General features: G+C 52.0%; 1 protein-coding gene across 1 annotated transcript; it reads right to left on the bottom strand.

The window, feature by feature from the left end:
* Window positions 1-265: 265 nt before the first annotated feature.
* Window positions 266-21,566, bottom strand: LOC136284655 (uncharacterized). The gene is made up of 11 exons (XM_066175013.1): window positions 19,362-21,566; window positions 17,472-17,686; window positions 13,829-14,133; window positions 11,904-11,989; window positions 10,695-10,857; window positions 9,596-9,788; window positions 8,614-8,784; window positions 7,511-7,641; window positions 6,716-6,833; window positions 4,262-4,625; window positions 266-3,823 (listed from the first exon to the last, which is right to left on the bottom strand). Exons 1-11 carry the CDS (start codon window positions 19,387-19,389, stop codon window positions 1,005-1,007), a joined length of 4,593 nt encoding a protein of 1,530 aa, XP_066031110.1. The 5' UTR covers window positions 19,390-21,566; the 3' UTR covers window positions 266-1,004.
* Window positions 21,567-21,572: the final 6 nt, after the last annotated feature.

Genomic DNA, 21,572 nt, shown 5'->3' with positions numbered 1-21,572 from the left:
GGATTTGCGCCTAAAAAACCGACCCCAAAATTCGGGATTTCTCCCAAAAACCGTCCCAAAAATTCGCGATTTCCCCCCAAACCCCCCCGCCCTTCAAAAACCCCAATAAAACCCATTAAAAAATCCCCCAAAAATCCATTTTTCCGTCTTTTTTCCCCCATTTTTTTTTTATATTTTCCTTATCTCTCACAAGCCGACGGAGGTGAGCTCCAGCCCTCCCCCCGGCGCCCCTCCCCCCTTGCGCGTGGCCGCCCCTCCCCCCGGGCCCGCCTCCTGCAGCCTCAGCGTCACCAGCGCCGAGGCCGCGGCGGCGGCTTTCCCCAAACCGGGGATTTTCACCAAAACCGGGGATTTTCACACCAAAATCGGGGATTTTCCAACCAAAATCGGGGATTTTCACCCCAAATCGACATGGACGACCCCAAAAATTGGGGATTTCTTCGTGAAACTGGACCCCAAAATTTGGGATTTCTCCCAGAAAACCGATCCCGAAAATTCGCGATTTTCGCCTAAAAACCGACCCGAAAATTCGCGATTTTCGCCTAAAACGGACTCAAAAATTTGGGATTTTCGCCTAAAACTGACCCCAAAAATTTGGGATTTCTCCTAAAACCGACTCAAAAATCCGTGATTTTCGCCTAAAAACCGACCCGAAAATTTGGGATTTTCGCCTAAGACCGACCCAAAAATTTGCGATTTTCGCCTAAAACCGACTCAAAAATTCGGGATTTTCCCCTAGAACGGACCCAAAAATTTGGGATTTCTCCCCAAAACCGATCCAAAAATTTGTGATTTTCGCCTAAAACTGACCCCAAAATTTGAGATTTTCCCCAAAAACCGACCCCAAAATTCGGGATTTCTCCCCAAAACCGTCCCAAAAATTCGCGATTTCCCCCCAAACCCCCTCCCCTTCAAAAACCCCAATAAAACCCATTAAAAAATCCCCCAAAAATCCATTTTTCCGTCTTTTTCCCCCATTTTTTTTTTCATTTTCTCCGTATCTCTCACAAGCCGACGGAGGTGAGCTCCAGCCCTCCCCCCGGCGCCCCTCCCCCCTTGCGCGCGGCCGCCCCTCCCCCCGGGCCCGTCTCCTGCAGCCTCAGCGTCACCAGCGCCGAGGCCAGCGCGGCTCGGGGGGGTCCCCCGGGCGCCCCCGGCAGCTGCAGCAGCAGCGTGGCCACGGCCGCCACTCCGTCCTCCGTGGGCTCCAACGTCACCGGCCCCGCCCCCGGCCCCGCCCCCAATTGGGGCGGCGCCGGAAGGGTTAACTGGGGGGCTTTGGGGAGGGGGCGGGGCTTTGGGGGGTCCGCGGGTGGATGGCGGTGGGCGAATTGTGGATTTTGGGGGTCCGCAGGTGAATTTTCATGGCCAAAACGGGGATTTTGGGGGTCCACGAGTGGATTTTGGTGGCCAAAACGGGGATTTTCGGGGTCCGCAGGTGAATTTTGGTGGCCAAAACGGGGATTTTGGGGGTCCTGAGGGGGTTTTTGGTGGCCAAATTGGGGATTTTGGGGCTCTACAGGTGATTTTTCATGGCCGAAATGGGGATTTTGGGGGTCCGCGGGTGAATTTCGGTGGCCAAATTGCGGATTTTGGGGGTCTACAGGTGAGGTTTGCTGGCCCAAACGGGGATTTTGGGGGTCCTGAGGGGATTTTTGGTGGCCGAAACGGGGATTTTGGGGCTCCGCGGGTGAATTCTGCCGGCCCGGGTGAGCGTTTTGGTGGCCCAGCTGACGGCCCTGCAACTCCGCGGCGGAGTTTTGGCTCCCGGCTTTGACGCTCGGCAAACCTTGGTGGCCCGGGCCCAAATTCTGCTGGCCGCACCCCAAATCCCCTTCCCCAGCCACCGAATCTTGACGGCCCGCCCCCAAATTTTGGCAGCCGACCCCCAAATTCTGCTTGCCCGCCCCCAAATTTTGGTAGCCGACCCCCAAATTCTTGTTGCCCGACCCCAGATTTTGGTTGCCCGACCTCAGGTTCTGCTTGCCCGCCCCCAAATTTTGGTAGCCAAGCGCCAAATTCTGGTTGCCCGCCCCAGGATTTTGGTAGCCAAGCGCCAAATTCTGGTTGCCCGCCCCGGGATTTTGGTAGCCAAGCGCCAAATTCTGGTTGCCCGCCCCGGGATTTTGGTAGCCAAGCGCCAGATTTTGGTAAAGCGGCTGCGGGCAATGCTGGAAGCACACGGTGACCCTGGCGAAAGGCCGCGCCGCCATCTTGGACATCTCCTGGCGATGCCGGCGCCGTTCGTGCCGAGCGTCCAGGCCCTGCTTGGCCTTCCAGAGCAACACGCAGAGCGCCAGGAAGAGGAAGAAACACGAGAAGAAGACGGAGAAGAAGACGAAGAGGTCGATGTGCGCCTGGTCCTGCCGGAAGAACAGGAGACCCTGCGAAGGTTCCGGCCCGCCCACGACCAGCAGGTAGAAACGAGTGGACTTGAGCGGGTGGGCCGAGTGAGGGTAGGTGAGCACCAGGCGGTCGCGGACGCCGCGGACCACCAGGGCGGGCACGGGTTGCCCGATGGTCAGGTAGGTCACCAGGCCCCGAGCCCGCTCTTCCCGCAGCCGGGGGGGGCCCGGGGGGAAGGGCGGCGGGGGGGAGGGGGCGGCGGGGGGTTGGGCGGGGGCGGGCTCCGACGGGGGGCTGCGGAAAGCGGGTTGGTGGCCGCTGAAACTGGTTTGGTGGCCAGTGAAAGCGGTTTGGCCGCTGAAACTGGTTTGGTGGCCAGTGAAAGCGGTTTGGTCGCTGAAAGCGGTTTGGTGGCCAGTGAAAGCGGTTTGGCCAGTGAAATGGGCTCCCGAAGCTCTGGGGTCATCGGCTTGACCACTGAAACCAGTTTGGCCACTGAAAGCGGTTTGGTGGCCAGTGAAAGCGGTTTGGCCACTGAAATGGGCTCCCGAAGCTCTGGGGTCATCGGCTTGACCAGTGAAACCAGTTTGGCCACTGAAAGCGGTTTGGTGGCCAGTAAAACCAGTTTGGCCACTGAAGCCAGTCTGGTGGCCAGTAAAACCAGTTTGGCCAGTGAAACCAGTCTGGCCAGTGAAATGGGCTCCGGAAGCTCTGGGGTCATCGGCTTGACCAGTTTGACCAGTGAAACCAGTTTGGCCAGTGAAATGGGCTCCCGAACTCCTGGGGTCATCGGCTTGACCAGTGAAACCAGTTTGGCCACTGAAACCAGTTTGGCCAGTGAAATGGGCTCCCGAAGCTCTGGGGTCATCGGCTTGACCACTGAAACCAGTCTGGTGGCCAGTAAAACCAGTTTGGCCACTGAAAGCGGTTTGGTCGCTGAAACTGGTTTGGTGGCCACTGAAAGCGGTTTGGTGGCCAGTGAAACCAGTTTGGCCAGTGAAATGGGCTCCCGAAGCTCTGGGGTCATCGGCTTGACCAGTTTGACCAGTGAAACCAGTTTGGTCACTGAAACCAGTCTGGTGGCCACTGAAAGTGGTTTGGTGACCAGTAAAACCGGTTTGGCCACTGAAATGGGCTCCTGAACTCCTGGGGTCATCGGCTTGACCAGTAAAACCAGTTTGGCCACTGAAACCAGTTTGGCCGGTGAAATGGGCTCCCGAAGCTCTGGGGTCATCGGCTTGACCAGTTTGACCAGTGAAACCAGTTTGGCCACTGGGGTTGGCTCCTGGACCACCAAAACCTCTGGGCTCATCGGCTCGACCACCGAAACCAGTCTGACCAGTCTGGTCACTGGGGTCACCAGTAAAACCAGTCAGCCCAGTGGGACCAGTGGGGCCACCAAAGGTGTCACCAGCAGTGCCGGAGGTCCCGGTTCCAGTCCAGGAAGTCCCCAAGGTGCCACCAGCACCTCCTTGATCTCCAAATGTCCCCAAGGTGCCACCACCGCCCCCTTGATCTCCAAAGGTCCCCAAGGTGCCACCACCGCTGGTTCCTGTCCCAAAGGAGCCACCACCACCCCCTTGACCTCCTTGACCTCCGAATGTCCCCAAGGTGCCACCACTGCCCCCTTGACCCCCTTGACCTCCAAATGTCCCCAAGGTGCCACCACCGCCCCCTTGACCTCCAAATGTCCCCAAGGTGCCACCACCACTGGTTCCTGTCCCAAAGGTGCCACCACCACCCCCTTGACCTCCAAATGTCCCCAAGGTGCCACCACCGCTGGTTCCTGTCCCAAAGGAGCCACCACCACCCCCTTGACCTCCAAATGTCCCCAAGGTGCCACCACCACCCCCTTGACCCCCTTGACCTCCAAAGGTCCCCAAGGTGCCACCACCACCCCCTTGACCCCCTTGACCTCCAAAGGTCCCCAAGGTGCCACCAGCGCCGCCGCCGCCCCCACTGGGCGCCTGCACCCTGACGCGGTGCCAGCCCGTGGCGGGCTCCACGTCCACGGCGAAGGTGTCGTAGGAGGTGGCCACGAAGAGGTCGACGGCGCCGAAGGTGACATCCAGCGTGACGCGGATGTCCACGTTGGTGAACTTGGGCTGCACGGCGAAGGGCACGGAGCGGCCGGGCGGCAGCGGCCGGCGCTGCGGCGGCGGGAAGCAGTGGCTCTGCGAGGACGGGTCCAGGCAGTACTCCTGCTCCACGGCCAGCAGGCGGTAACACTGCTGACCGCCCACCGGGTGGCCTTGGAAGGAGTCGCGGCACTTGGAGCACTGCGGGGACAGCCGAGAGGGCGGGGTCGAGGTCACCGAGGTCACCGAGGTCATTGGGATTGTTGGTGTTGAGTTCTGAGCGCCCTGGTGGCGCCGGGAGGTCGAGGAACCTGGTGGGTTCCATCCCTACGTCCCCACCAGAACACCCTGGAGAAGGTTCTGGAACGGGTTTTGGGTTTGGGGACACCGAAAATGTCACCCTTGAGGTCACTGAGGTCATCAGTGTTGGAAGGAAAGAGGTTCTGACCCACCGGGAGGTCGAGGAACCTGGTGGGTCCCATCCCCACGTCCCCACCAGAACACCGGAGAAGGTTCTGGAACGGGTTTTGGGTTTGGGGACACCACCAATGTCATGGTCAAGGTCACCGAGGTCACCGAGGTCATTGCACTGGAGGACAGAGCGCCCTGGTGGCGCCAAAACATTGAAGAACCTGGTGGGTTCCACCCCACGTCCCCACCAGGTGACTCTAGAGAAGGTTCTGGAATGGTTTCCAAGTTTAGGGGACACCAAAAATGTCACCCTTGAGGTCACTGAGGTCACTGAGGTCATCAGTGTTGGAAGGAAAGAGGTTCTGACCCACCAGGAGGTCGAGGAACCTGGTGGGTCCCATCCCTACGTCCCCACCAGAACACCCTGGAGAAGGTTCTGGAACGGTTTTTGGGTTTGGGGACACCAACAATGTCACGGTCAAGGTCAACAAGGTCACCGAGGTCATTGTGGTGAAGAACAGAGCGCCCTGGTGGTGCTGGGAGGTCGAGGAACCTGGTGGGTTCCATCCCTACGTCCCCACCAGAACACCCTGGAGAAGGTTCTGGAACGGGTTTTGGGTTTGGGACACCAAAAATGTCACCCTTGAGGTCACTGAGGTCATCAGTGTTGGAAGGAAAGAGGTTCTGACCCACCAGGAGGTCGAGGAACCTGGTGGGTCCCATCCCTACGTCCCCACCAGAACACTGGAGAAGGTTCTGGAACGGGTTTTGGGTTTGGGGACACCAAAAATGTCACGGTCAAGGTCACCGAGGTCATCAGTTTTGAGAGTCCTGGTGGCACCATCTCCCCCCTCCAGGTGTCCCCAGGTGTCCCCAGGTGTGTCCCAGGTGTCCCCAGGTGTCCCCAGGTGTGTCCCAGGTGCGCCCAGGTGTCCCCAGGTGTGTCCCAGGTGTCCCCAGGTGTCCCCAGGTGTGTCCCAGGTGTCCCAGGTGTCCCCAGGTGTCCCCAGGTGTGTCCCAGGTGTCCCCAGGTGTCCCCAGGTGTGTCCCAGGTGTCCCAGGTGTCCCCAGGTGTGTCCCAGGTGTGTCCCAGGTGTCCCCAGGTGTGTCCCAGGTGCCCCCAGGTGCCCCCAGGTGTCCCCAGGTGTCCCCAGGTGCCCCCAGGTGTCCCCAGGTGTCCCAGGTGTGCCCAGGTGTCCCCAGGTGTGTCCCAGGTGTGCCCAGGTGTCCCAGGTGTGTCCCAGGTGTGCCCAGGTGTCCCCAGGTGTCCCCAGGTGTGTCCCAGGTGTGTCCCAGGTGTCCCAGGTGTGTCCCCAGGTGTCCCCAGGTGTCCCCAGGTGTGCCCAGGTGTCCCCAGGTGTCCCCAGGTGTGTCCCAGGTGCCCCCAGGTGTGCCCAGGTGTCCCCAGGTGTCCCCAGGTGTGTCCCAGGTGCCCCCAGGTGTCCCCAGGTGTCCCCAGGTGTGTCCCAGGTGTGCCCAGGTGTCCCCAGGTGTGTCCCAGGTGTCCCCAGGTGCCCCCAGGTGTCCCCAGGTGTCCCCAGGTGTCCCCAGGTGTGTCCCCAGGTGTGTCCCCAGGTGTCCCCAGGTGTCCCCAGGTGTGTCCCAGGTGTCCCCAGGTGTCCCCAGGTGCCCCCAGGTGTCCCCAGGTGTGTCCCAGGTGTGTCCCAGGTGTCCCAGGTGTGTCCCAGGTGTCCCCAGGTGTCCCCAGGTGTCCCCAGGTGTGCCCAGGTGTCCCCAGGTGCCCCCAGGTGTCCCCAGGTGTGTCCCAGGTGTGTCCCAGGTGTCCCAGGTGTGTCCCAGGTGTGCCCAGGTGTCCCCAGGTGTGTCCCAGGTGTGCCCAGGTGTCCCCAGGTGTCCCCAGCTGTGCCCAGGTGTGTCACCTGGTGCCGGTAGCAGTCGCGGCGCTCGGGGCAGGTGCCGCTCTCGGTGTTGTTCTGGCAGGGGCAGCCCGTCCCGTCCAGCTCGTTGCAGGTGTCGGCGTGGCCGTTGCACTGGCACCTGTGCCACAGGTGAGCTCACCTGAGACAGGTGAACCCCGCCCACCTTTCCCCCGAATTTTCCCAAAATTTTTCCCGATTTTTTTTCCCGTTTTTTTTTCCTTTATCTCGGTTTTGGGGGTTTTTTTTTGGGTGTGTCCAGGTGCGCCCAATTCACCTGGCCCAGGTAACACAGGTGACACCACACCTGGCCCAGGTGACACAGGTGACACCCCCAGCACAGGTGACACAGGTGACACCACACCTGGCCCAGGTGTCTCAGGTGACACCCCCAGCACAGGTGACACACCTGGCCCAGGTGACACAGGTGACACCACACCTGGCCCAGGTGACACAGGTGCCACCCCCAGCACAGGTGACACACCTGTACAGGTGTCCCAGGTGACACCACACCTGGCCCAGGTGACACAGGTGACACCACACCTGGCCCAGGTGACACAGGTGATACCACACCCTGTACAGGTGACACAGGTGACACCACGCCTGTACAGGTGACACAGGTGACACCACACCTGTACAGGTGACACAGGTGACACCCCCAGCACAGGTGACACACCTGTACAGGTGGCCCAGGTGACACCACGCCTGGCCCAGGTGTCTCAGGTGTCACACCTGTCCCTCCCTTCCCCCCGCCCAGCTGTCCCCAGGCGTCTCACCTGGCCCAGGTAAAGGCCTCACCTGGTGCAGGTGCCGTCCAGCATGAAGTAGCCGGCCCGGCAGGTGTCGCACCTGTCGCCCACGCTGTTGTTCTGGCAGTTCACGCACACGGCCTGCGCCTCGCTGGGCCCCTCCGACACCCAGGTGTGGATCTGCGCCCGTCAGGCCCCACAGGTGAGTGACCAGGTGTGCCCCAGGTGTGCCCAGGCCCCACAGGTGAGTGACCAGGTGTGTCCCAGGTGTCCCCAGGCCCCACAGGTGAGTGACCAGGTGTGTCCCCAGGTGTGCCCAGGCCCCACAGGTGAGTGACCAGGTGTGCCCCAGGTGTCCCCAGGCCCCACAGGTGAGTGACCAGGTGTGCCCCAGGTGTGCCCAGGCCCCACAGGTGAGTGACCAGGTGTGCCCCAGGTGTGCCCAGGCCCCACAGGTGAGTGACCAGGTGTGCCCCAGGTGTGCCCAGGCCCCACAGGTGAGTGACCAGGTGTGCCCCGGGTGTGCCCAGGCCCCACAGGTGAGTGACCAGGTGTGCCCCAGGTGTGCCCAGGCCCCACAGGTGAGTGACCAGGTGTGCCCCAGGTGTGCCCAGGCCCCACAGGTGAGTGACCAGGTGTGTCCCCGACTCCCCCCCCCCCCCCCCAGGTGTCCCCAGGTGTCCCCAGGTATCCCCAGGTGTGTCCAGGTGCCCCCAACCCTTCCCCAGGTGTGTCCCCAGGTGTGTCCCCGACCCCTCCGACCCCCCAGGTGTGCCCAGGTGTGTCCCCAGGTGTGTCCCCAGGTGTGTCCCCAGATGTGTCCCCAGATGTGTCCCCAGGTGTGTCCCCAGGTGTGTCCCCAGGTGTGTCCCCAGGTGTCCCCAGGTATCCCCAGGTGTGTCCAGGTGCCCCCAACCCTTCCCCAGGTGTGTCCCCAGGTGTCCCCAGGTATCCCCAGGTGTGTCCCCAGGTGTGTCCCCAGGTGTGTCCAGGTGCCCCCAACCCTTCCCCAGGTGTGTCCCCAGGTGTGTCCCCGACCCCTCCGACCCCCCAGGTGTGCCCAGGTGAGTCCCCAGGTAAGTCCCCAGGTATCCCCAGGTGTGTCCCCAGGTGTGTCCCCAGGTGTGTCCCCAGGTGTGTCCAGGTGCTCACCAGGTGCGGCTCCAGGGGGTACCTGTGGGGCTCCCGGCGGTGCCGCTCCAGCTCGGCGCGGCTGACGCAGACGTCGGCGCGGTGGCGGCAGAAGGAGCGGCAGGTGAGGCAGGTGCCGCCGGCCAGGGCCGAGCCCACGAAGAGCGGGCGGCAGCGCTGGCACTGCGGGCCCTGCGCAGGTGAGCACAGGTGAATTACAGGTGAGCGCAGGTGAGTTACAGGTGAGCTCAGGTGAGTTCCAGGTGAGCGCAGGTGAGTTACAGGTGAGCGCAGGTGAGTTACAGGTGAGCACAGGTGTGTTACAGGTGTGTACAGGTGTGTACAGGTGAGTTACAGGTGTGTACAGGTGTGTACAGGTGAGTTACAGGTATGTACAGGTGAGCGCAGGTGAGTTACAGGTGAGCACAGGTGAGTTACAGGTGAGCACAGGTGAGTTACAGGTGTGTTACAGGTGTGTACAGGTGTGTACAGGTGAGTTACAGGTGAGCACAGGTGTGTACAGGTGTGTACAGGTGAGTTACAGGTGTGTTACAGGTGTGTACAGGTGTGTACAGGTGAGTTACAGGTATGTACAGGTGAGCACAGGTGAGTTACAGGTGAGCACAGGTGTGTTACAGGTGAGCACAGGTGAGTTACAGGTGAGCACAGGTGTGTTACAGGTGAGCACAGGTGTGTTACAGGTGAGCACAGGTGAGTTACAGGTGAGTTACAGGTGTGTACAGGTGAGTTACAGGGGTGTGTGTTACAAGTGAGGTACAGGTAAGCACAGGTGTGTTACAGGTGAGTTCCAGGTGAGCGCAGGTGAGTTCCAGGTGAGCGCAGGTGAGCTCCGATCAGAAAAGTGAGCTCAGGTGAGCTCACCTGTGCACACCTGAGCTCACCTGGCTGTTCCCACCCCACAAATGCCCCTCCCCCACCCTCCCCCCCCGCCCAGAGCCCAGGTAACCTCACCTGGTGACACCTGGCGGCCAGGTAAGCTCACCTGGGTGTTGTTCATACACCTGAGGCAGGTGTCGCGGGCCGTGGGGCCGGCGCAGTCGCTGTGGCCGTTGCAGGCGCAGGGCGTGGCGCAGTCGACGCCCACGAAGCCGAAGTCGCAGCTGCACCTGTCGGGCTCCACGCAGGTGCCGTTGGCGCAGCCCTGGCGGCACACGGGCCGGCACTCACCTGTGCGGCTGGGAGACACACCTGGGTTACCTGGGGGCACCTGGGACACACCTGGGTTACCTGGGACACACCTGAGTTACCTGGGGGCACACCTGGGATACACCTGGGTTACCTGGGGGCACACCTGGGACACACCTGAGGTAGACCTGACACACCTGGGTTACCTGGGATGTGTCCCTCACCTGTCCAGGTGTGTCCCTGCTCTCTCCAGGTGTGTCCCTCACCTGTCCAGGTGTGTCCCTGCTCTCTCCAGGTGTGTCCCTCACCTGTCCAGGTGTGTCTTTGCTCTCTCCAGGTGTGACCCTCACGTGCCCAGGTGTGTCCCTCACCTGTCCAGGTGTGTCTTTGCTCTATCCAGGTGTGTCCCTCACCTGTCCAGGTGTGTCCCTGCTCTATCCAGGTGTGTCCCTCACCTGTCAGGTGTGTCCCTGCTCTCTCCAGGTGTGTCCCTGCTCTATCCAGGTGTGTCTTTGCTCTATCCAGGTGTGTCCCTCACCTGTCCAGGTGTGTCCCTGCTCTATCCAGGTGTGTCACTCACCTGTCCAGGTGTGTCCCTGCTCTCTCCAGGTGTGTCCCTGCTCTCTCCAGGTGTGTCCCTGCTCTCTCCAGGTGTGTCCCTCACCTGTCAGGTGTGTCCCTGCTCTCTCCAGGTGTGTCTTTGCTCTATCCAGGTGCGTCCCTGCTCTCTCCAGGTGTGTCCCTCACCTGTCCAGGTGTGTCTTTGCTCTATCCAGGTGTGTCCCTCACCTGTCCAGGTGTGTCCCTGCTCTATCCAGGTGTGTCCCTGCTCTCTCCAGGTGTGTCCCTCACCTGTCAGGTGTGTCCCTGCTCTCTCCAGGTGTGTCTTTGCTCTATCCAGATGTGTCCCTCACCTGTCCAGGTGTGTCCCTGCTCTCTCCAGGTGTGTCCCTCACCTGTCAGGTGTGTAGCCGGCCCGGCAGGTGCAGGTGAAGCCGTCGGGCAGGTCCCGGCACACCTGGCTGGGCCCGCAGGTGTGGTGCCCGTTCTCACACTCGTCCTCGGGGGGGCAGCTCAGGAAAGCCCAAACGCCGCCGGCGCCGCAGGCCTGGGGCACACCTGGGCACAGGTAAACCCGGAATTACCCCAAAATCCCCAAAAAATTCCCAAAAAATCCCCCAAAATTCCTAAAATTCCCCCAAAATTTCCCAAAATTTCCCCCCCAAATCCCCCCAAATTCCCAAAATCTCCCCCAAAATCCCCCAAAACCCTCCCAAAAATTCCCAAAAAAATCCCCCCAAAATCCCAAAAATTTCCCCCAAAATCCTTTCTAAGCCCCCCAAAAATTCCCCCAAAACCCAAAAAAATTCCCCCCAAATTCCCCGTAATTCCCCCCAAATTTCCCATAATTCCCCCAATATTCACCAAAAAAAATCCCCAAAAATTCCCCCAAAATTCCCCCCAAATCCCCCCAAAATTCACCAAAAAATTCCCAAAAAATTCCTAAAAAAACCCCCATAATTCCCCCCCCAAATTCCCTGTAATTCCCCCAAAATTCCCCGTAATTCCCCAAAAATTCACCAAAAAAATCCCCCCCAAATCGCAAAATACTCCCAAAAAATCCCCCTAAAATTCCCCAAAAACCCCCCCAAAAATTCCAAAAAAATTCCCCCAAAATTCACCCAAAAAAAATCCCCAAAAATTCTCAAAAAATTCCCAAAAAATTCCCTTAAATTTCCCCCAAATTTCCCATAATTCCCCCAAAATTCACCAAAAAAATCCCCCGAAATTCCCAAAAAATTCCCAAAAAATCCCCCCAAATCCTCTTTAAGCCCCCCCAAAAATCCCCCCAAGACCCCCAAAAATTCCCCCCAAATTCCCCGTAATTCCCCTCAAATCCCCCCAAAATTCACCAAAAAAATCCCCAAAAATTCCCAAAAATTTCCAAAAACTTCCCAAAAAATTCCCAAAATTCCCCCGAATCCCCGAAATCCCCCCAAATTCACCATAAAAAATCCCCAAAAATCCCCCCAAAATTCCCCCAAAATTCACCAAAAAAATCCCCCAAAAATCCCCCAAAAATTCCCAAAAATTCCCCAAAAAATCCCCAAAAAATTCCCAAAAAATTCCCGAACTCCCCCGACTCCCCGCCATCCCGTTCTCACCGTGCCGGGGTCCGCTGAGGCCGCCCTCGAGGCAGCGCCCCCCCCCGTTGTGCCCCCCGCGGGCGCACCGAATCCCCCCGAACCTCCTCGAAACCCAAAAAATCCCCAAATATTCCCCAAAAATCCCCCCAAAATTCCCAAAAAACCCTCCCAGAAATTCCCCCAAAATGCCCCCAAAATTCCCCAAAATTCCTCCCAAATTCACCAAAAAAATCCCTAAAAATTCCCAAATATTCCCCAAATTTCACCCAAATCCCCCCAAAATTCCCCCAAAATTCACCCAAATTCACCAAAAAATGCCCCAAAATCCCCCCAAAATTCCCCCCAAATCCTCTTTAAGCCCCCCAAAAAATCCCCCCACGACCCCCAAAAATTCCCCCCAAATTCCCCATAATTCCCCCCAAATCCCCAAAAATTCCCCCCAAAAATCCCCAAAAATTCCCCAAAAATTCCCCGTAATTCCCCCCAAAATTCCCTGTAATTCCCCCAAAATTCACCAAAAAAATCCCCCCAAATTCCCCGTAATTCCTCCAAATTCACCAAAAATCCCCCAAAGTTCACCAAAAGAAATCCCCCAAAATTCCCACAACATTCACCAAAATTCCCCCAAAATTCTGCCAAAATTCACCAAAATTCCCCCCAAAATTCCCCCCAAAAATCCCCAAAAATTCCCCAAAAATTCCCCGTAATTCCCCCCCAAATTCCCTGTAATTCCCCCAAAATTCCCCCAAAATTCACCAAAAAAATCCCAAAAAAATCCCCCAAAATCCCCCCAAAATTCCCCCCAAATCCTCTTTAAGCCCCCCAAAAAATCCCCCCACGACCCCCAAAAATTCCCCCCAAATTCCCCGTAATTCCCCCCAAATCCCCCCAAAATTCACCAAAAAAATCCCCAAAAATTCCCAAAAACTCCCAAAAACTTCCCAAAAAATTCCCAAAATTCCCCCGAATCCCCGAAATCCCCCCAAATTCACCATAAAAAATCCCCAAAAATCCCCCCAAAATTCCCCCAAAATTCACCAAAAAAATCCCCCAAAAATCCCCAAAAATTCCCAAAAATTCCCCAAAAAATCCCCAAAAAATTCCCAAAAAATTCCCAAGCTCCCCCGACTCCCCGCCGTTGCGTTCTCACCGTGCCGGGGTCCGCTGAGGCCGCCCTCGAGGCAGCGCCCCCCCCCGTTGTGCCCCCCGCGGGCGCCCCGAATCCCCCCGAACCTCCTCGAAACCCAAAAAATCCCCAAATATTCCCCAAAAAAATCCCCCCAAAATTCCCAAAAAACCCTCCCAGAAATTCCCCCAAAATGCCCCCAAAATTCCCCAAAATTCACCAAAAAAATCCCTAAAAATTCCCAAATATTCCCCAAATTTCACCCAAATCCCCCCAAAATTCACCCAAAATTCACCCAAATTCACCAAAAAATGCCCCAAAATCCCCCCAAAATTTCCCCCAAATCCTCTTTAAGCCCCCCAAAAAATCCCCCCACGACCCCCAAAAATTCCCCCCAAATTCCCCATAATTCCCCCCAAATCCCCAAAAATTCCCCCCAAAAATCCCCAAAAATTCCCCAAAAATTCCCCGTAATTCCCCCCCAAATTCCCTGTAATTCCCCCAAAATTCCCCCAAAATTCACCAAAAAAATCCCAAAAAAATCCCCCAAAATCCCCCCAAATCCCCCCAAAAAATCCCCAAAAATTCCCAAAAACTCCCAAAAACTTCCCAAAAAATTCCCAAAATTCCCCCGAATCCCCGAAATCCCCCCAAATTCACCATAAAAAATCCCCAAAAATCCCCCCAAAATTCCCCCAAAATTCACCAAAAAAATCCCCCCAAATCCCCCAAAAAATCCCCAAAAATCCCCCAAAATTCCCCAAAAATTCCCAAAAAATTCCCGAACTCCCCCGCATTCCCGCCATCCCGTTCTCACCGTGCCGGGGTCCGCTGAGGCCGCCCTCGAGGCAGCGCCCCCCCCCGTTGTGCCCCCCGCGGGCGCACCAGCCGCAGCGCGGCCGGCGCAGGCACTGGGAGCACTGGGTGGCCGCCGCGCACTCCGGGGGGGGGCAGCGCTCGGGGACCCCTCCCCCACCGCCGGGAGGGACCCCCCGCCGCCCCTCCCCCACCGCCGGGGGAAGGGGGGAGCCCCCCGAAAGCCGCCGCCCCTCCCCCGCCCCGCAGGAGGCGGCCGCAGCCCCCGGCCAGGCAAAGCAGGGGGGCGAAGCTGGGGCTCAGGCACTGGGGAGGGAAGGGTTAAAAAAAAACAACAACAAACAACACGATTAGGAAAAGAGCCTCCAAAAAAATCCCCCCAAAGAGCCCCAAAAATCCCCGAAAGAGCCCCAAAAATCCCCGAAAGAGCCCCAAAAATCCCCAAAAGAGCCCCAAAAATCCCCCCAAAATACCCCAAAAGAGCCTCCAAAAAATCCCCCCAAAGAGCCTCCAAAAATTCCCCAAAAAGGCCTCCCAAAAAATCCCCCCGAAAGAGCCCCCAAAAGAGCCCCAAAAATCCCCAAAAGAGCCCCAAAAAAAGCCCCAAAAGAGCCCAAAAATCCCCCCAAAATACCCCATAAGAGCCTCCAAAAAATCCCCCCGAAAGAGCCCCAAAAATCCCCAAAAGAGCCCAAAAATCCCCAAAAGAGCCCCAAAAATCCCCCAAAAAAGCCCCAAAAATCCCCAAAAGAGCCCCAAAAATCCCCCAAAATACCCCAAAAGAGCCTCCAAAAAATCCCCCCAAAGAGCCCCAAAAATCCCTAAAAGAGCCCCAAAAATCCCCCCAAAAAAGCCCCAAAAATCCCCAAAAGAGCCCCAAAAAAAGCCCCAAAAGAGCCCCAAAAGCCCCCAAAAGAGCCCCAAAAATCCCCAAAAGAGCACCAAAAACCCCCTAAAAAGCCCCCAAAAACCCCCCAAAAAAAGCCCCAAAAGAACCCCAAAAATCCCCAAAAGAGCCCCAAAAACTCCAAAAAAGCCCAGAAGAACCAACCCCAAAAAACTCTGAAATTCCCGCAGAAATACCCCCAAAAAAGCCCCCAAAAAATCCCCAAAAGAGCCCCAAAAGAGCCCCAAAAATCCCCAAAAAAAGCCCCAAAAGAGCCCCAAAAATCCCCCAAAAAAGCCCCAAAAATCCCCAAAAACCCCCGAAAAACCCCAAAAAAGCCCCAAAAAAATCCCCGAAAAAAGCCCAAAAGAGCCCCAAAAATCCCCCAAAAATCCCCAAAAGAGCCCCAAAAAATCCCCAAAAGAGCCCAAAAGAGCCCCCAAAAAAGCCCCAAAAGAGCCCCAAAAATCCTCAAAAGAGCCCCAAAAATCCCCCAAAAAAGCCCCAAAAGAGCCCCAAAAGAGCCCCAAAAAAAGCCCCAAAAGAGCCCCAAAAATCCCCAAAAGTGCCCCAAAAAAATCCCCAAAAAAAGCCCCAAAAGAGCCCCAAAAAATCCCCCAAAAAAAGCCCCAAAAGAGCCCAAAAATCCCCAAAAAAAGCCCCAAAAGACCCCAAAAATCCCCAAAAGAGCACCAAAAAATCCCCAAAAGAGCCCCAAAAATCCCCAAAAAAAGCCCCAAAAGAGCCCCAAAAAATCCCCAAAAAAAGCCCCAAAAGAGCCCCAAAAATCCCCAAAAGAGCACCAAAAAAAATCCCCAAAAAAAAGCCCCAAAAGAGCCCCAAAAAATCCCCAAAAAAAGCCCCAAAAGAGCCCCAAAAATCCCCAAAAGAGCCCCAAAAAAAGCCCCAAAAGAGCCCCGAAAGAGCCCCAAAAATCCCCCAAAAAAGCCCCAAAAGAGCCCCAAAAAAGCCCCAAAAAAAGCCCCAAAAAATCCCCAAAAAAGCCCCAAAAGAGCACCAAAAAAAATCCCCAAAAAAAGCCCCAAAAGAGCCCCAAAAATCCCCAAAAGAGCCCCGAAAGAGCCCCAAAAATCCCCCAAAAAAGCCCCAAAAGAGCCCCAAAAAAGCCCCCTAAAGATAATCGAAAAATAATAAAAAAATAATCGAAAAAATAATTAAAAATAAAAAAAATCGAAAAAATCGAAAAAAATAGGAAAAACTCGAAAAAAAAACCCGAAAAAAATTTTTAAAAATCAAAAACATAGAAATAAATAGGGAAAAAATCGAAAAAAAATCGAAAAAAAAATCGAAAGAAATCGAAAAAAATCAAAAGAAAAAAAAACCGGAAAAAAATAAAAAAAAATGGAAAAAAAAATTGAAAAAATTTGAAAAATTGGAAAAAAAAAAAAACCCCGAAAGACTTCGAAAAATCGAAAAAAAATGGGGAAAAAAATCGAAAAAAATGGAAAAAATTCGAAAAAATGGAAAAAAAAATCGAAAAAAATGGGAAAAAATTTCCAAAAAAAATGGAAAAAAATTCGAAAAATCAAAAAATTCGAAAAAAAATTCGAAAAAAACGGAAAAAAATTCGAAAAAAACAGAAAAAAATTCGAAACAAACGGGAAAAAATTCGAAACAAACGGGAAAAAATTCGAAACAAAATCGAAAAAAAATTCCGAAAAAAATGGAAAAAAATTCGAAAAAAACGGAAAAAAAATTCGAAAAAAACGGGAAAAAAATTCGAAAAAACGGAAAAAAAAAATTCGAAAAAAATCGAAAAAAAATCCGAAAAAACCGGAAAAAATTCGAAACAAAATCGAAAAAAAAATTCCGAAAAAAATCAAAAAAATTCGAAAAAAATGGAAAAAAAATTCGAAAAAAACGGGAAAAAAATTCGAAAAAAATGGGAAAAAAATTCGAAAAAAATGGGAAAAAAATTCGAAAAAAACGGAAAAAATTCTAAAAAAGCGGAAAAAAATTCGAAAAAAACGGAAAAAAATTCGAAAAAAACAGAAAAAAATTCGAAACAAACGGGAAAAAATTCGAAACAAACGGGAAAAAATTCGAAACAAAATCGAAAAAAAATTCCGAAAAAAATGGAAAAAAATTCGAAAAAAACGGAAAAAAAATTCGAAAAAAACGGGAAAAAAATTCGAAAAAACGGAAAAAAAAATTCGAAAAAAATCGAAAAAAAATCCGAAAAAACCGGAAAAAATTCGAAACAAAATCGAAAAAAAATTCCGAAAAAAATCAAAAAAATTCGAAAAAAATGGAAAAAAAATTCGAAAAAAACGGGAGAAAAAAATTCGAAAAAAATGGGAAAAAAATTCGAAAAAAATGGGAAAAAATTCGAAAAAATGTGAAAAAAATTCGAAAAAAATGGGAAAAAATTCGAAAAAAATGGGAAAAAAATTCGAAAAAAATTTAAAAAAAAATCGAAAAAAACGGGAAAAAATTCGAAAAAAATGGGAAAGAAAATTTAAAAGAAACGGAAAAAAACAATCGAAAAAAATGGAAAAAATTCGAAAAAAATGGGAAAAAAAATCGAGAAAAAGGAAAAAAATTCGAAAAAAATTCGAAAAAAAATTCGAAAAAAATCGGAAAAAAAAAAATCGAAAAAAACGGAAAAAAAATTCGAAAAAAATGGAAAAAAAAATCGAAAAAAATTTCTGAAAATCCCCCCCGCGCCCCCAAAATCCCGAAGAATCCCCGCGCCCGCCCCTCCCGCCCGACTCCCGGCATTCCTCCGGGCGCTCACCTGGTTGAGCGCCAGGCTCCAGAGGCAGTGCTGCCAGCCGCCGTCGGCGCCGGCCGAGGCCAGGCAGGCGCCGCAGGTGCGCTGCAGGTGACACGGGCTGGGGCAGGGCAGCGGCGGCGCCGACTCCACCGGCATCGGCGACACGTTGAGCAGCGAGTGGCTGAAGCACGTCCAGTCGTAGGTGGGCTGCACGCTCAGGATGCGCCGCGTCTCACCTGGCCACAGGTGAGCTCAGGTGAGATGGGAAAATCCCGCCCCGGTTTGGCCTCACTGGTTCTTACTGGTTTGTACTGGTCCCTAAAGCAACGCTCAGGATGCGCCGCGTCTCACCTGGCCACAGGTGAGCTCAGGTGAGGTGCCACAGGTGAGCTCAGGTGAGATGGGGAAACCCCGCCCCATTTGGATTCACTGGTTCTTACTGGTTTGTACTGGTTCCTACAGCAACGCTCAGGATGCGCCGCGTCTCACCTGGCCACAGGTGAGCTCAGGTGAGCTCCCACAGGTGAGGCCGGACAGGTGAGCTCAGGTGAGCCGGGGAAACCCCGCCCCAGTTTGGCCTCACTGGTTCTTACTGGTTTGTACTGGTCCCTAAAGCAGCCCCAGCCCGGTGGTTGAAGGGTTCAGGTGAGCTCGGGTCTCACCTGGCCACAGGTGAGCTCAGGTGAGCTCCCACAGGTGAGCTCAGGTGAGATGGGAAAATCCTGCCCGGTTTGGCCTCACTGGTTCTTACTGGTTTGTACTGGTTCCGAAAGCAACGCTCAGGATGCGCCGCGTCTCACCTGGCCACAGGTGAGCTCAGGTGAGCCGGGGAAACCCTGCCCGGTTTGGCCTCACTGGTTCTTACTGGTTTGTACTGGTTCCGAAAGCAACGCTCAGGATGCGCCGCGTCTCACCTGGCCACAGGTGAGCTCAGGTGAGCTCCCACAGGTGAGCTCAGGTGAGCTGGGGAAACCCCGCCCCGGTTTGGCCTCACTGGTTCTTACTGGTTTGTACTGGTTCCGAAAGCAACGCTCAGGATGCGCCGCGTCTCACCTGGCCACAGGTGAGCTCAGGTGAGCTCCCACAGGTGAGGCCGGACAGGTGAGCTCAGGTGAGATGGGAAACCCCGCCCCGGTTTGGCCTCACTGGTTCTTACTGGTTTGTACTGGTCCCTAAAGCAGCCCCAGCCCGGTGGTTGAAGGGTCCAGGTGAGCTCTGGTCTCACCTGGCCACAGGTGAGCTCAGGTGAGCTCCCACAGGTGAGCTCAGGTGAGGTGCCACAGGAACAAATTCAACGCCCAAATCTTCCCAAAATTCCCCAAAATTCCCCAAATTCCCCTCACCTGTTCTCTGGAATTGGCGCATCCGCTCCCCGAACCCCCCAAACCAACCCGAATCCCGCAAAAATCCCAAAAAATCCCCAAAAATCTCAAAAAAATCCTCGAAAAATCTAAAAAAAATCCCAAAAAATCCCCAAAAAATCCCCAAAAAATCTAAAAAAAAATCCCAAAAAATCCCCAAAAAATCTAAAAAAAACCCCAAAAAATCCCCAAAAAATCCCCCAAAAATCTCAAAAAAATCCCAAAAAATCCCCAAAAAAATCCCAAAAAAAATCTCAAAAAAATCCCAAAATATCTCAAAAAAAATCCCAAAAAAATCTCAAAAAAATCCAAAAAAAAATCCCAAAAAATTCCCAAAAAATCTCAAAAAAATCCCAAAATATCCCCAAAAAATTCTCAAAAATTCCCCAAAAAATCCCCAAAAAAATCTCAAAAAAATCCCAAAAAATCTCAAAAAAATCCCCAAAAAATCCCCAAAAAATCCTAAAAATTCCCCAAAAAATCTCAAAAATTCCCCCAAAAATTCCCAATTTTTTCCCAATTTTTTCCCGAAATCCCCCGGTCCGCTCACCGGTCCTCTTGAACTGGCGGGTCCACATGCAGCGGCCGGCGGCGGCGCAGCGCGGGCAGCCGGGGGCCGCCCCAAACCCCCAAACCTCCAAAAAATCCCCAAAAAATCCCCAAAAAATCCCAAAAAATCCCCAGAAAATCTCAAAAAAATCCCAAAAAAATCCCCAAAAAATCTCAAAAAAATCCTCCAAAAATCCCCAAAAAATCTCAAAAAAATCCCAAAAAATCCCCCCAAAATTCTCAAAAATTCTCAAAAAAATCTCAAAAAAATCCCCAAAAAATCTCAAAAAAATCCCAAAAAATCCCCAAAAAATCTCAAAAAAATCCTAAAAATTCCCCCAAAAAATCTCAAAAAACTCCCAAAAAATCCCCAAAAAATCTCAAATAAATCCTCCAAAAATCCCCAAAAAATCTCAAAATAATCCTAAAAATTCCCAAAAAAATCTCAAAAAAATCCCAAAAATTTCCAAAAAAATCTCAAAAAAATCCTAAAAAAATCCCCAAAAAATCTCAAAAAAATCCTAAAAATTTCCCAAAAAATCTCAAAAAAAACTCCAAAAAAATTTCCAAAAAATCTCAAAAAAATCCTAAAAATTCCCCAAAAAATCTCAAAAAAACTCCAAAAAATTTCCAAAAAAATCTCAAAAAAAATCCCAAAAATTCCCAAAAAAATCTCAAAAAATTCCCAAAACATCCCTCAAAAATTCTCAAAAATTCCCCAAAAAATCCCCAAAAAATCTCAAAAAAATCCCCAAAAAATCCCAAAAAAATCCTAAAAATTCCCAAAAAAATCTCAAAAATTCCCCCAAAAATTCCCAATTTTTTCCCAATTTTTTCCCGAACTCCCGAACTCCGCTCACCGGTCCTCTTGAACTGGCGGGTCCACATGCAGCGGCCGGCGGCGGCGCAGCGCGGGCAGTCGGGGGCCGCCCCAAACCCCCCAAACCTCCAAAAAATCCCCAAAAAATCCCCAAAAAATCCCCAGAAAATCTCAAAAAAATCCCAAAAAATCCCCAGAAAATCCCAGAAAATCCTCAAAAAATCCCCAAAAAATCTCAAAAAAATCCTCCAAAAATACCCAAAAAATCTCAAAAAAATCGCAAAAAATCCCCCCAAAATTCTCAAAAATTCTCAAAAAAATCTCAAAAAAATCCCCAAAAAATCTCAAAAAAATCCCAAAAAATCCCCAAAAAATCTCAAAAAAATCCTAAAAATTCCCCCAAAAAATCTCAAAAAACTCCCAAAAAATCCCCAAAAAATCTCAAATAAATCCTCCAAAAATCCCCAAAAAATCTCAAAATAATCCTAAAAATTCCCAAAAAAATCTCAAAAAAATCCCAAAAATTTCCAAAAAAATCTCAAAAAAATCCTAAAAAAATCCCCAAAAAATCTCAAAAAAATCCTAAAAATTTCCCAAAAAATCTCAAAAAAACTCCAAAAAAATTTCCAAAAAATCTCAAAAAAATCCTAAAAATTCCCCAAAAAATCTCAAAAAAACTCCAAAAAATTTCCAAAAAAATCTCAAAAAAAATCCCAAAAATTCCCAAAAAAATCTCAAAAAATTCCCAAAACATCCCTCAAAAATTCTCAAAAATTCCCCAAAAAATCCCCAAAAAATCTCAAAAAAATCCCCAAAAAATCCCAAAAAAATCCTAAAAATTCCCAAAAAAATCTCAAAAATTCCCCCAAAAATTCCCAATTTTTTCCCAATTTTTTCCCGAAATCCCGAACTCCGCTCACCGGTCCTCTTGAACTGGCGGGTCCACATGCAGCGGCCGGCGGCGGCGCAGCGCGGACAGTCGGGGGCCGCCCCAAACCCCCCAAACCTCCAAAAAATCCCCAAAAAATCCCCAAAAAATCTCAAAAAAATCCCAAAAAATCCCCCCAAAATTCTCAAAAATTCTCAAAAAAATCTCAAAAAAATCCCCAAAAAATCTCAAAAAAAATCCCAAAAAATCCCCAAAAAATCTCAAAAAAATCCTAAAAATTCCCCCAAAAAATCTCAAAAAACTCCCAAAAAATCCCCAAAAAATCTCCAATAAATCCTAAAAAAATCCCCAAAAAAATCTCAAAATAATCCTAAAAATTCCCAAAAAAATCTCAAAAAAATCCCAAAAATTTCCAAAAAAATCTCAAAAAAATCCTAAAAAAATCCCCAAAAAATCTCAAAAAAATCCCCAAAAAATCTCAAAAAAATCCCAAAAAATCCCCA

This window comes from Chamaea fasciata, unplaced genomic scaffold (assembly GCF_029207755.1).
Source record: "Chamaea fasciata isolate MVZ Bird 193981 ecotype frontalis unplaced genomic scaffold, bChaFas1.0.hap1 SCAF_1234, whole genome shotgun sequence".
Classification (NCBI taxonomy): domain Eukaryota; kingdom Metazoa; phylum Chordata; class Aves; order Passeriformes; family Sylviidae; genus Chamaea; species Chamaea fasciata.
Note: the sequence above shows the minus strand (reverse complement) of the source record. Positions and strands in the feature narration are given on the sequence as shown.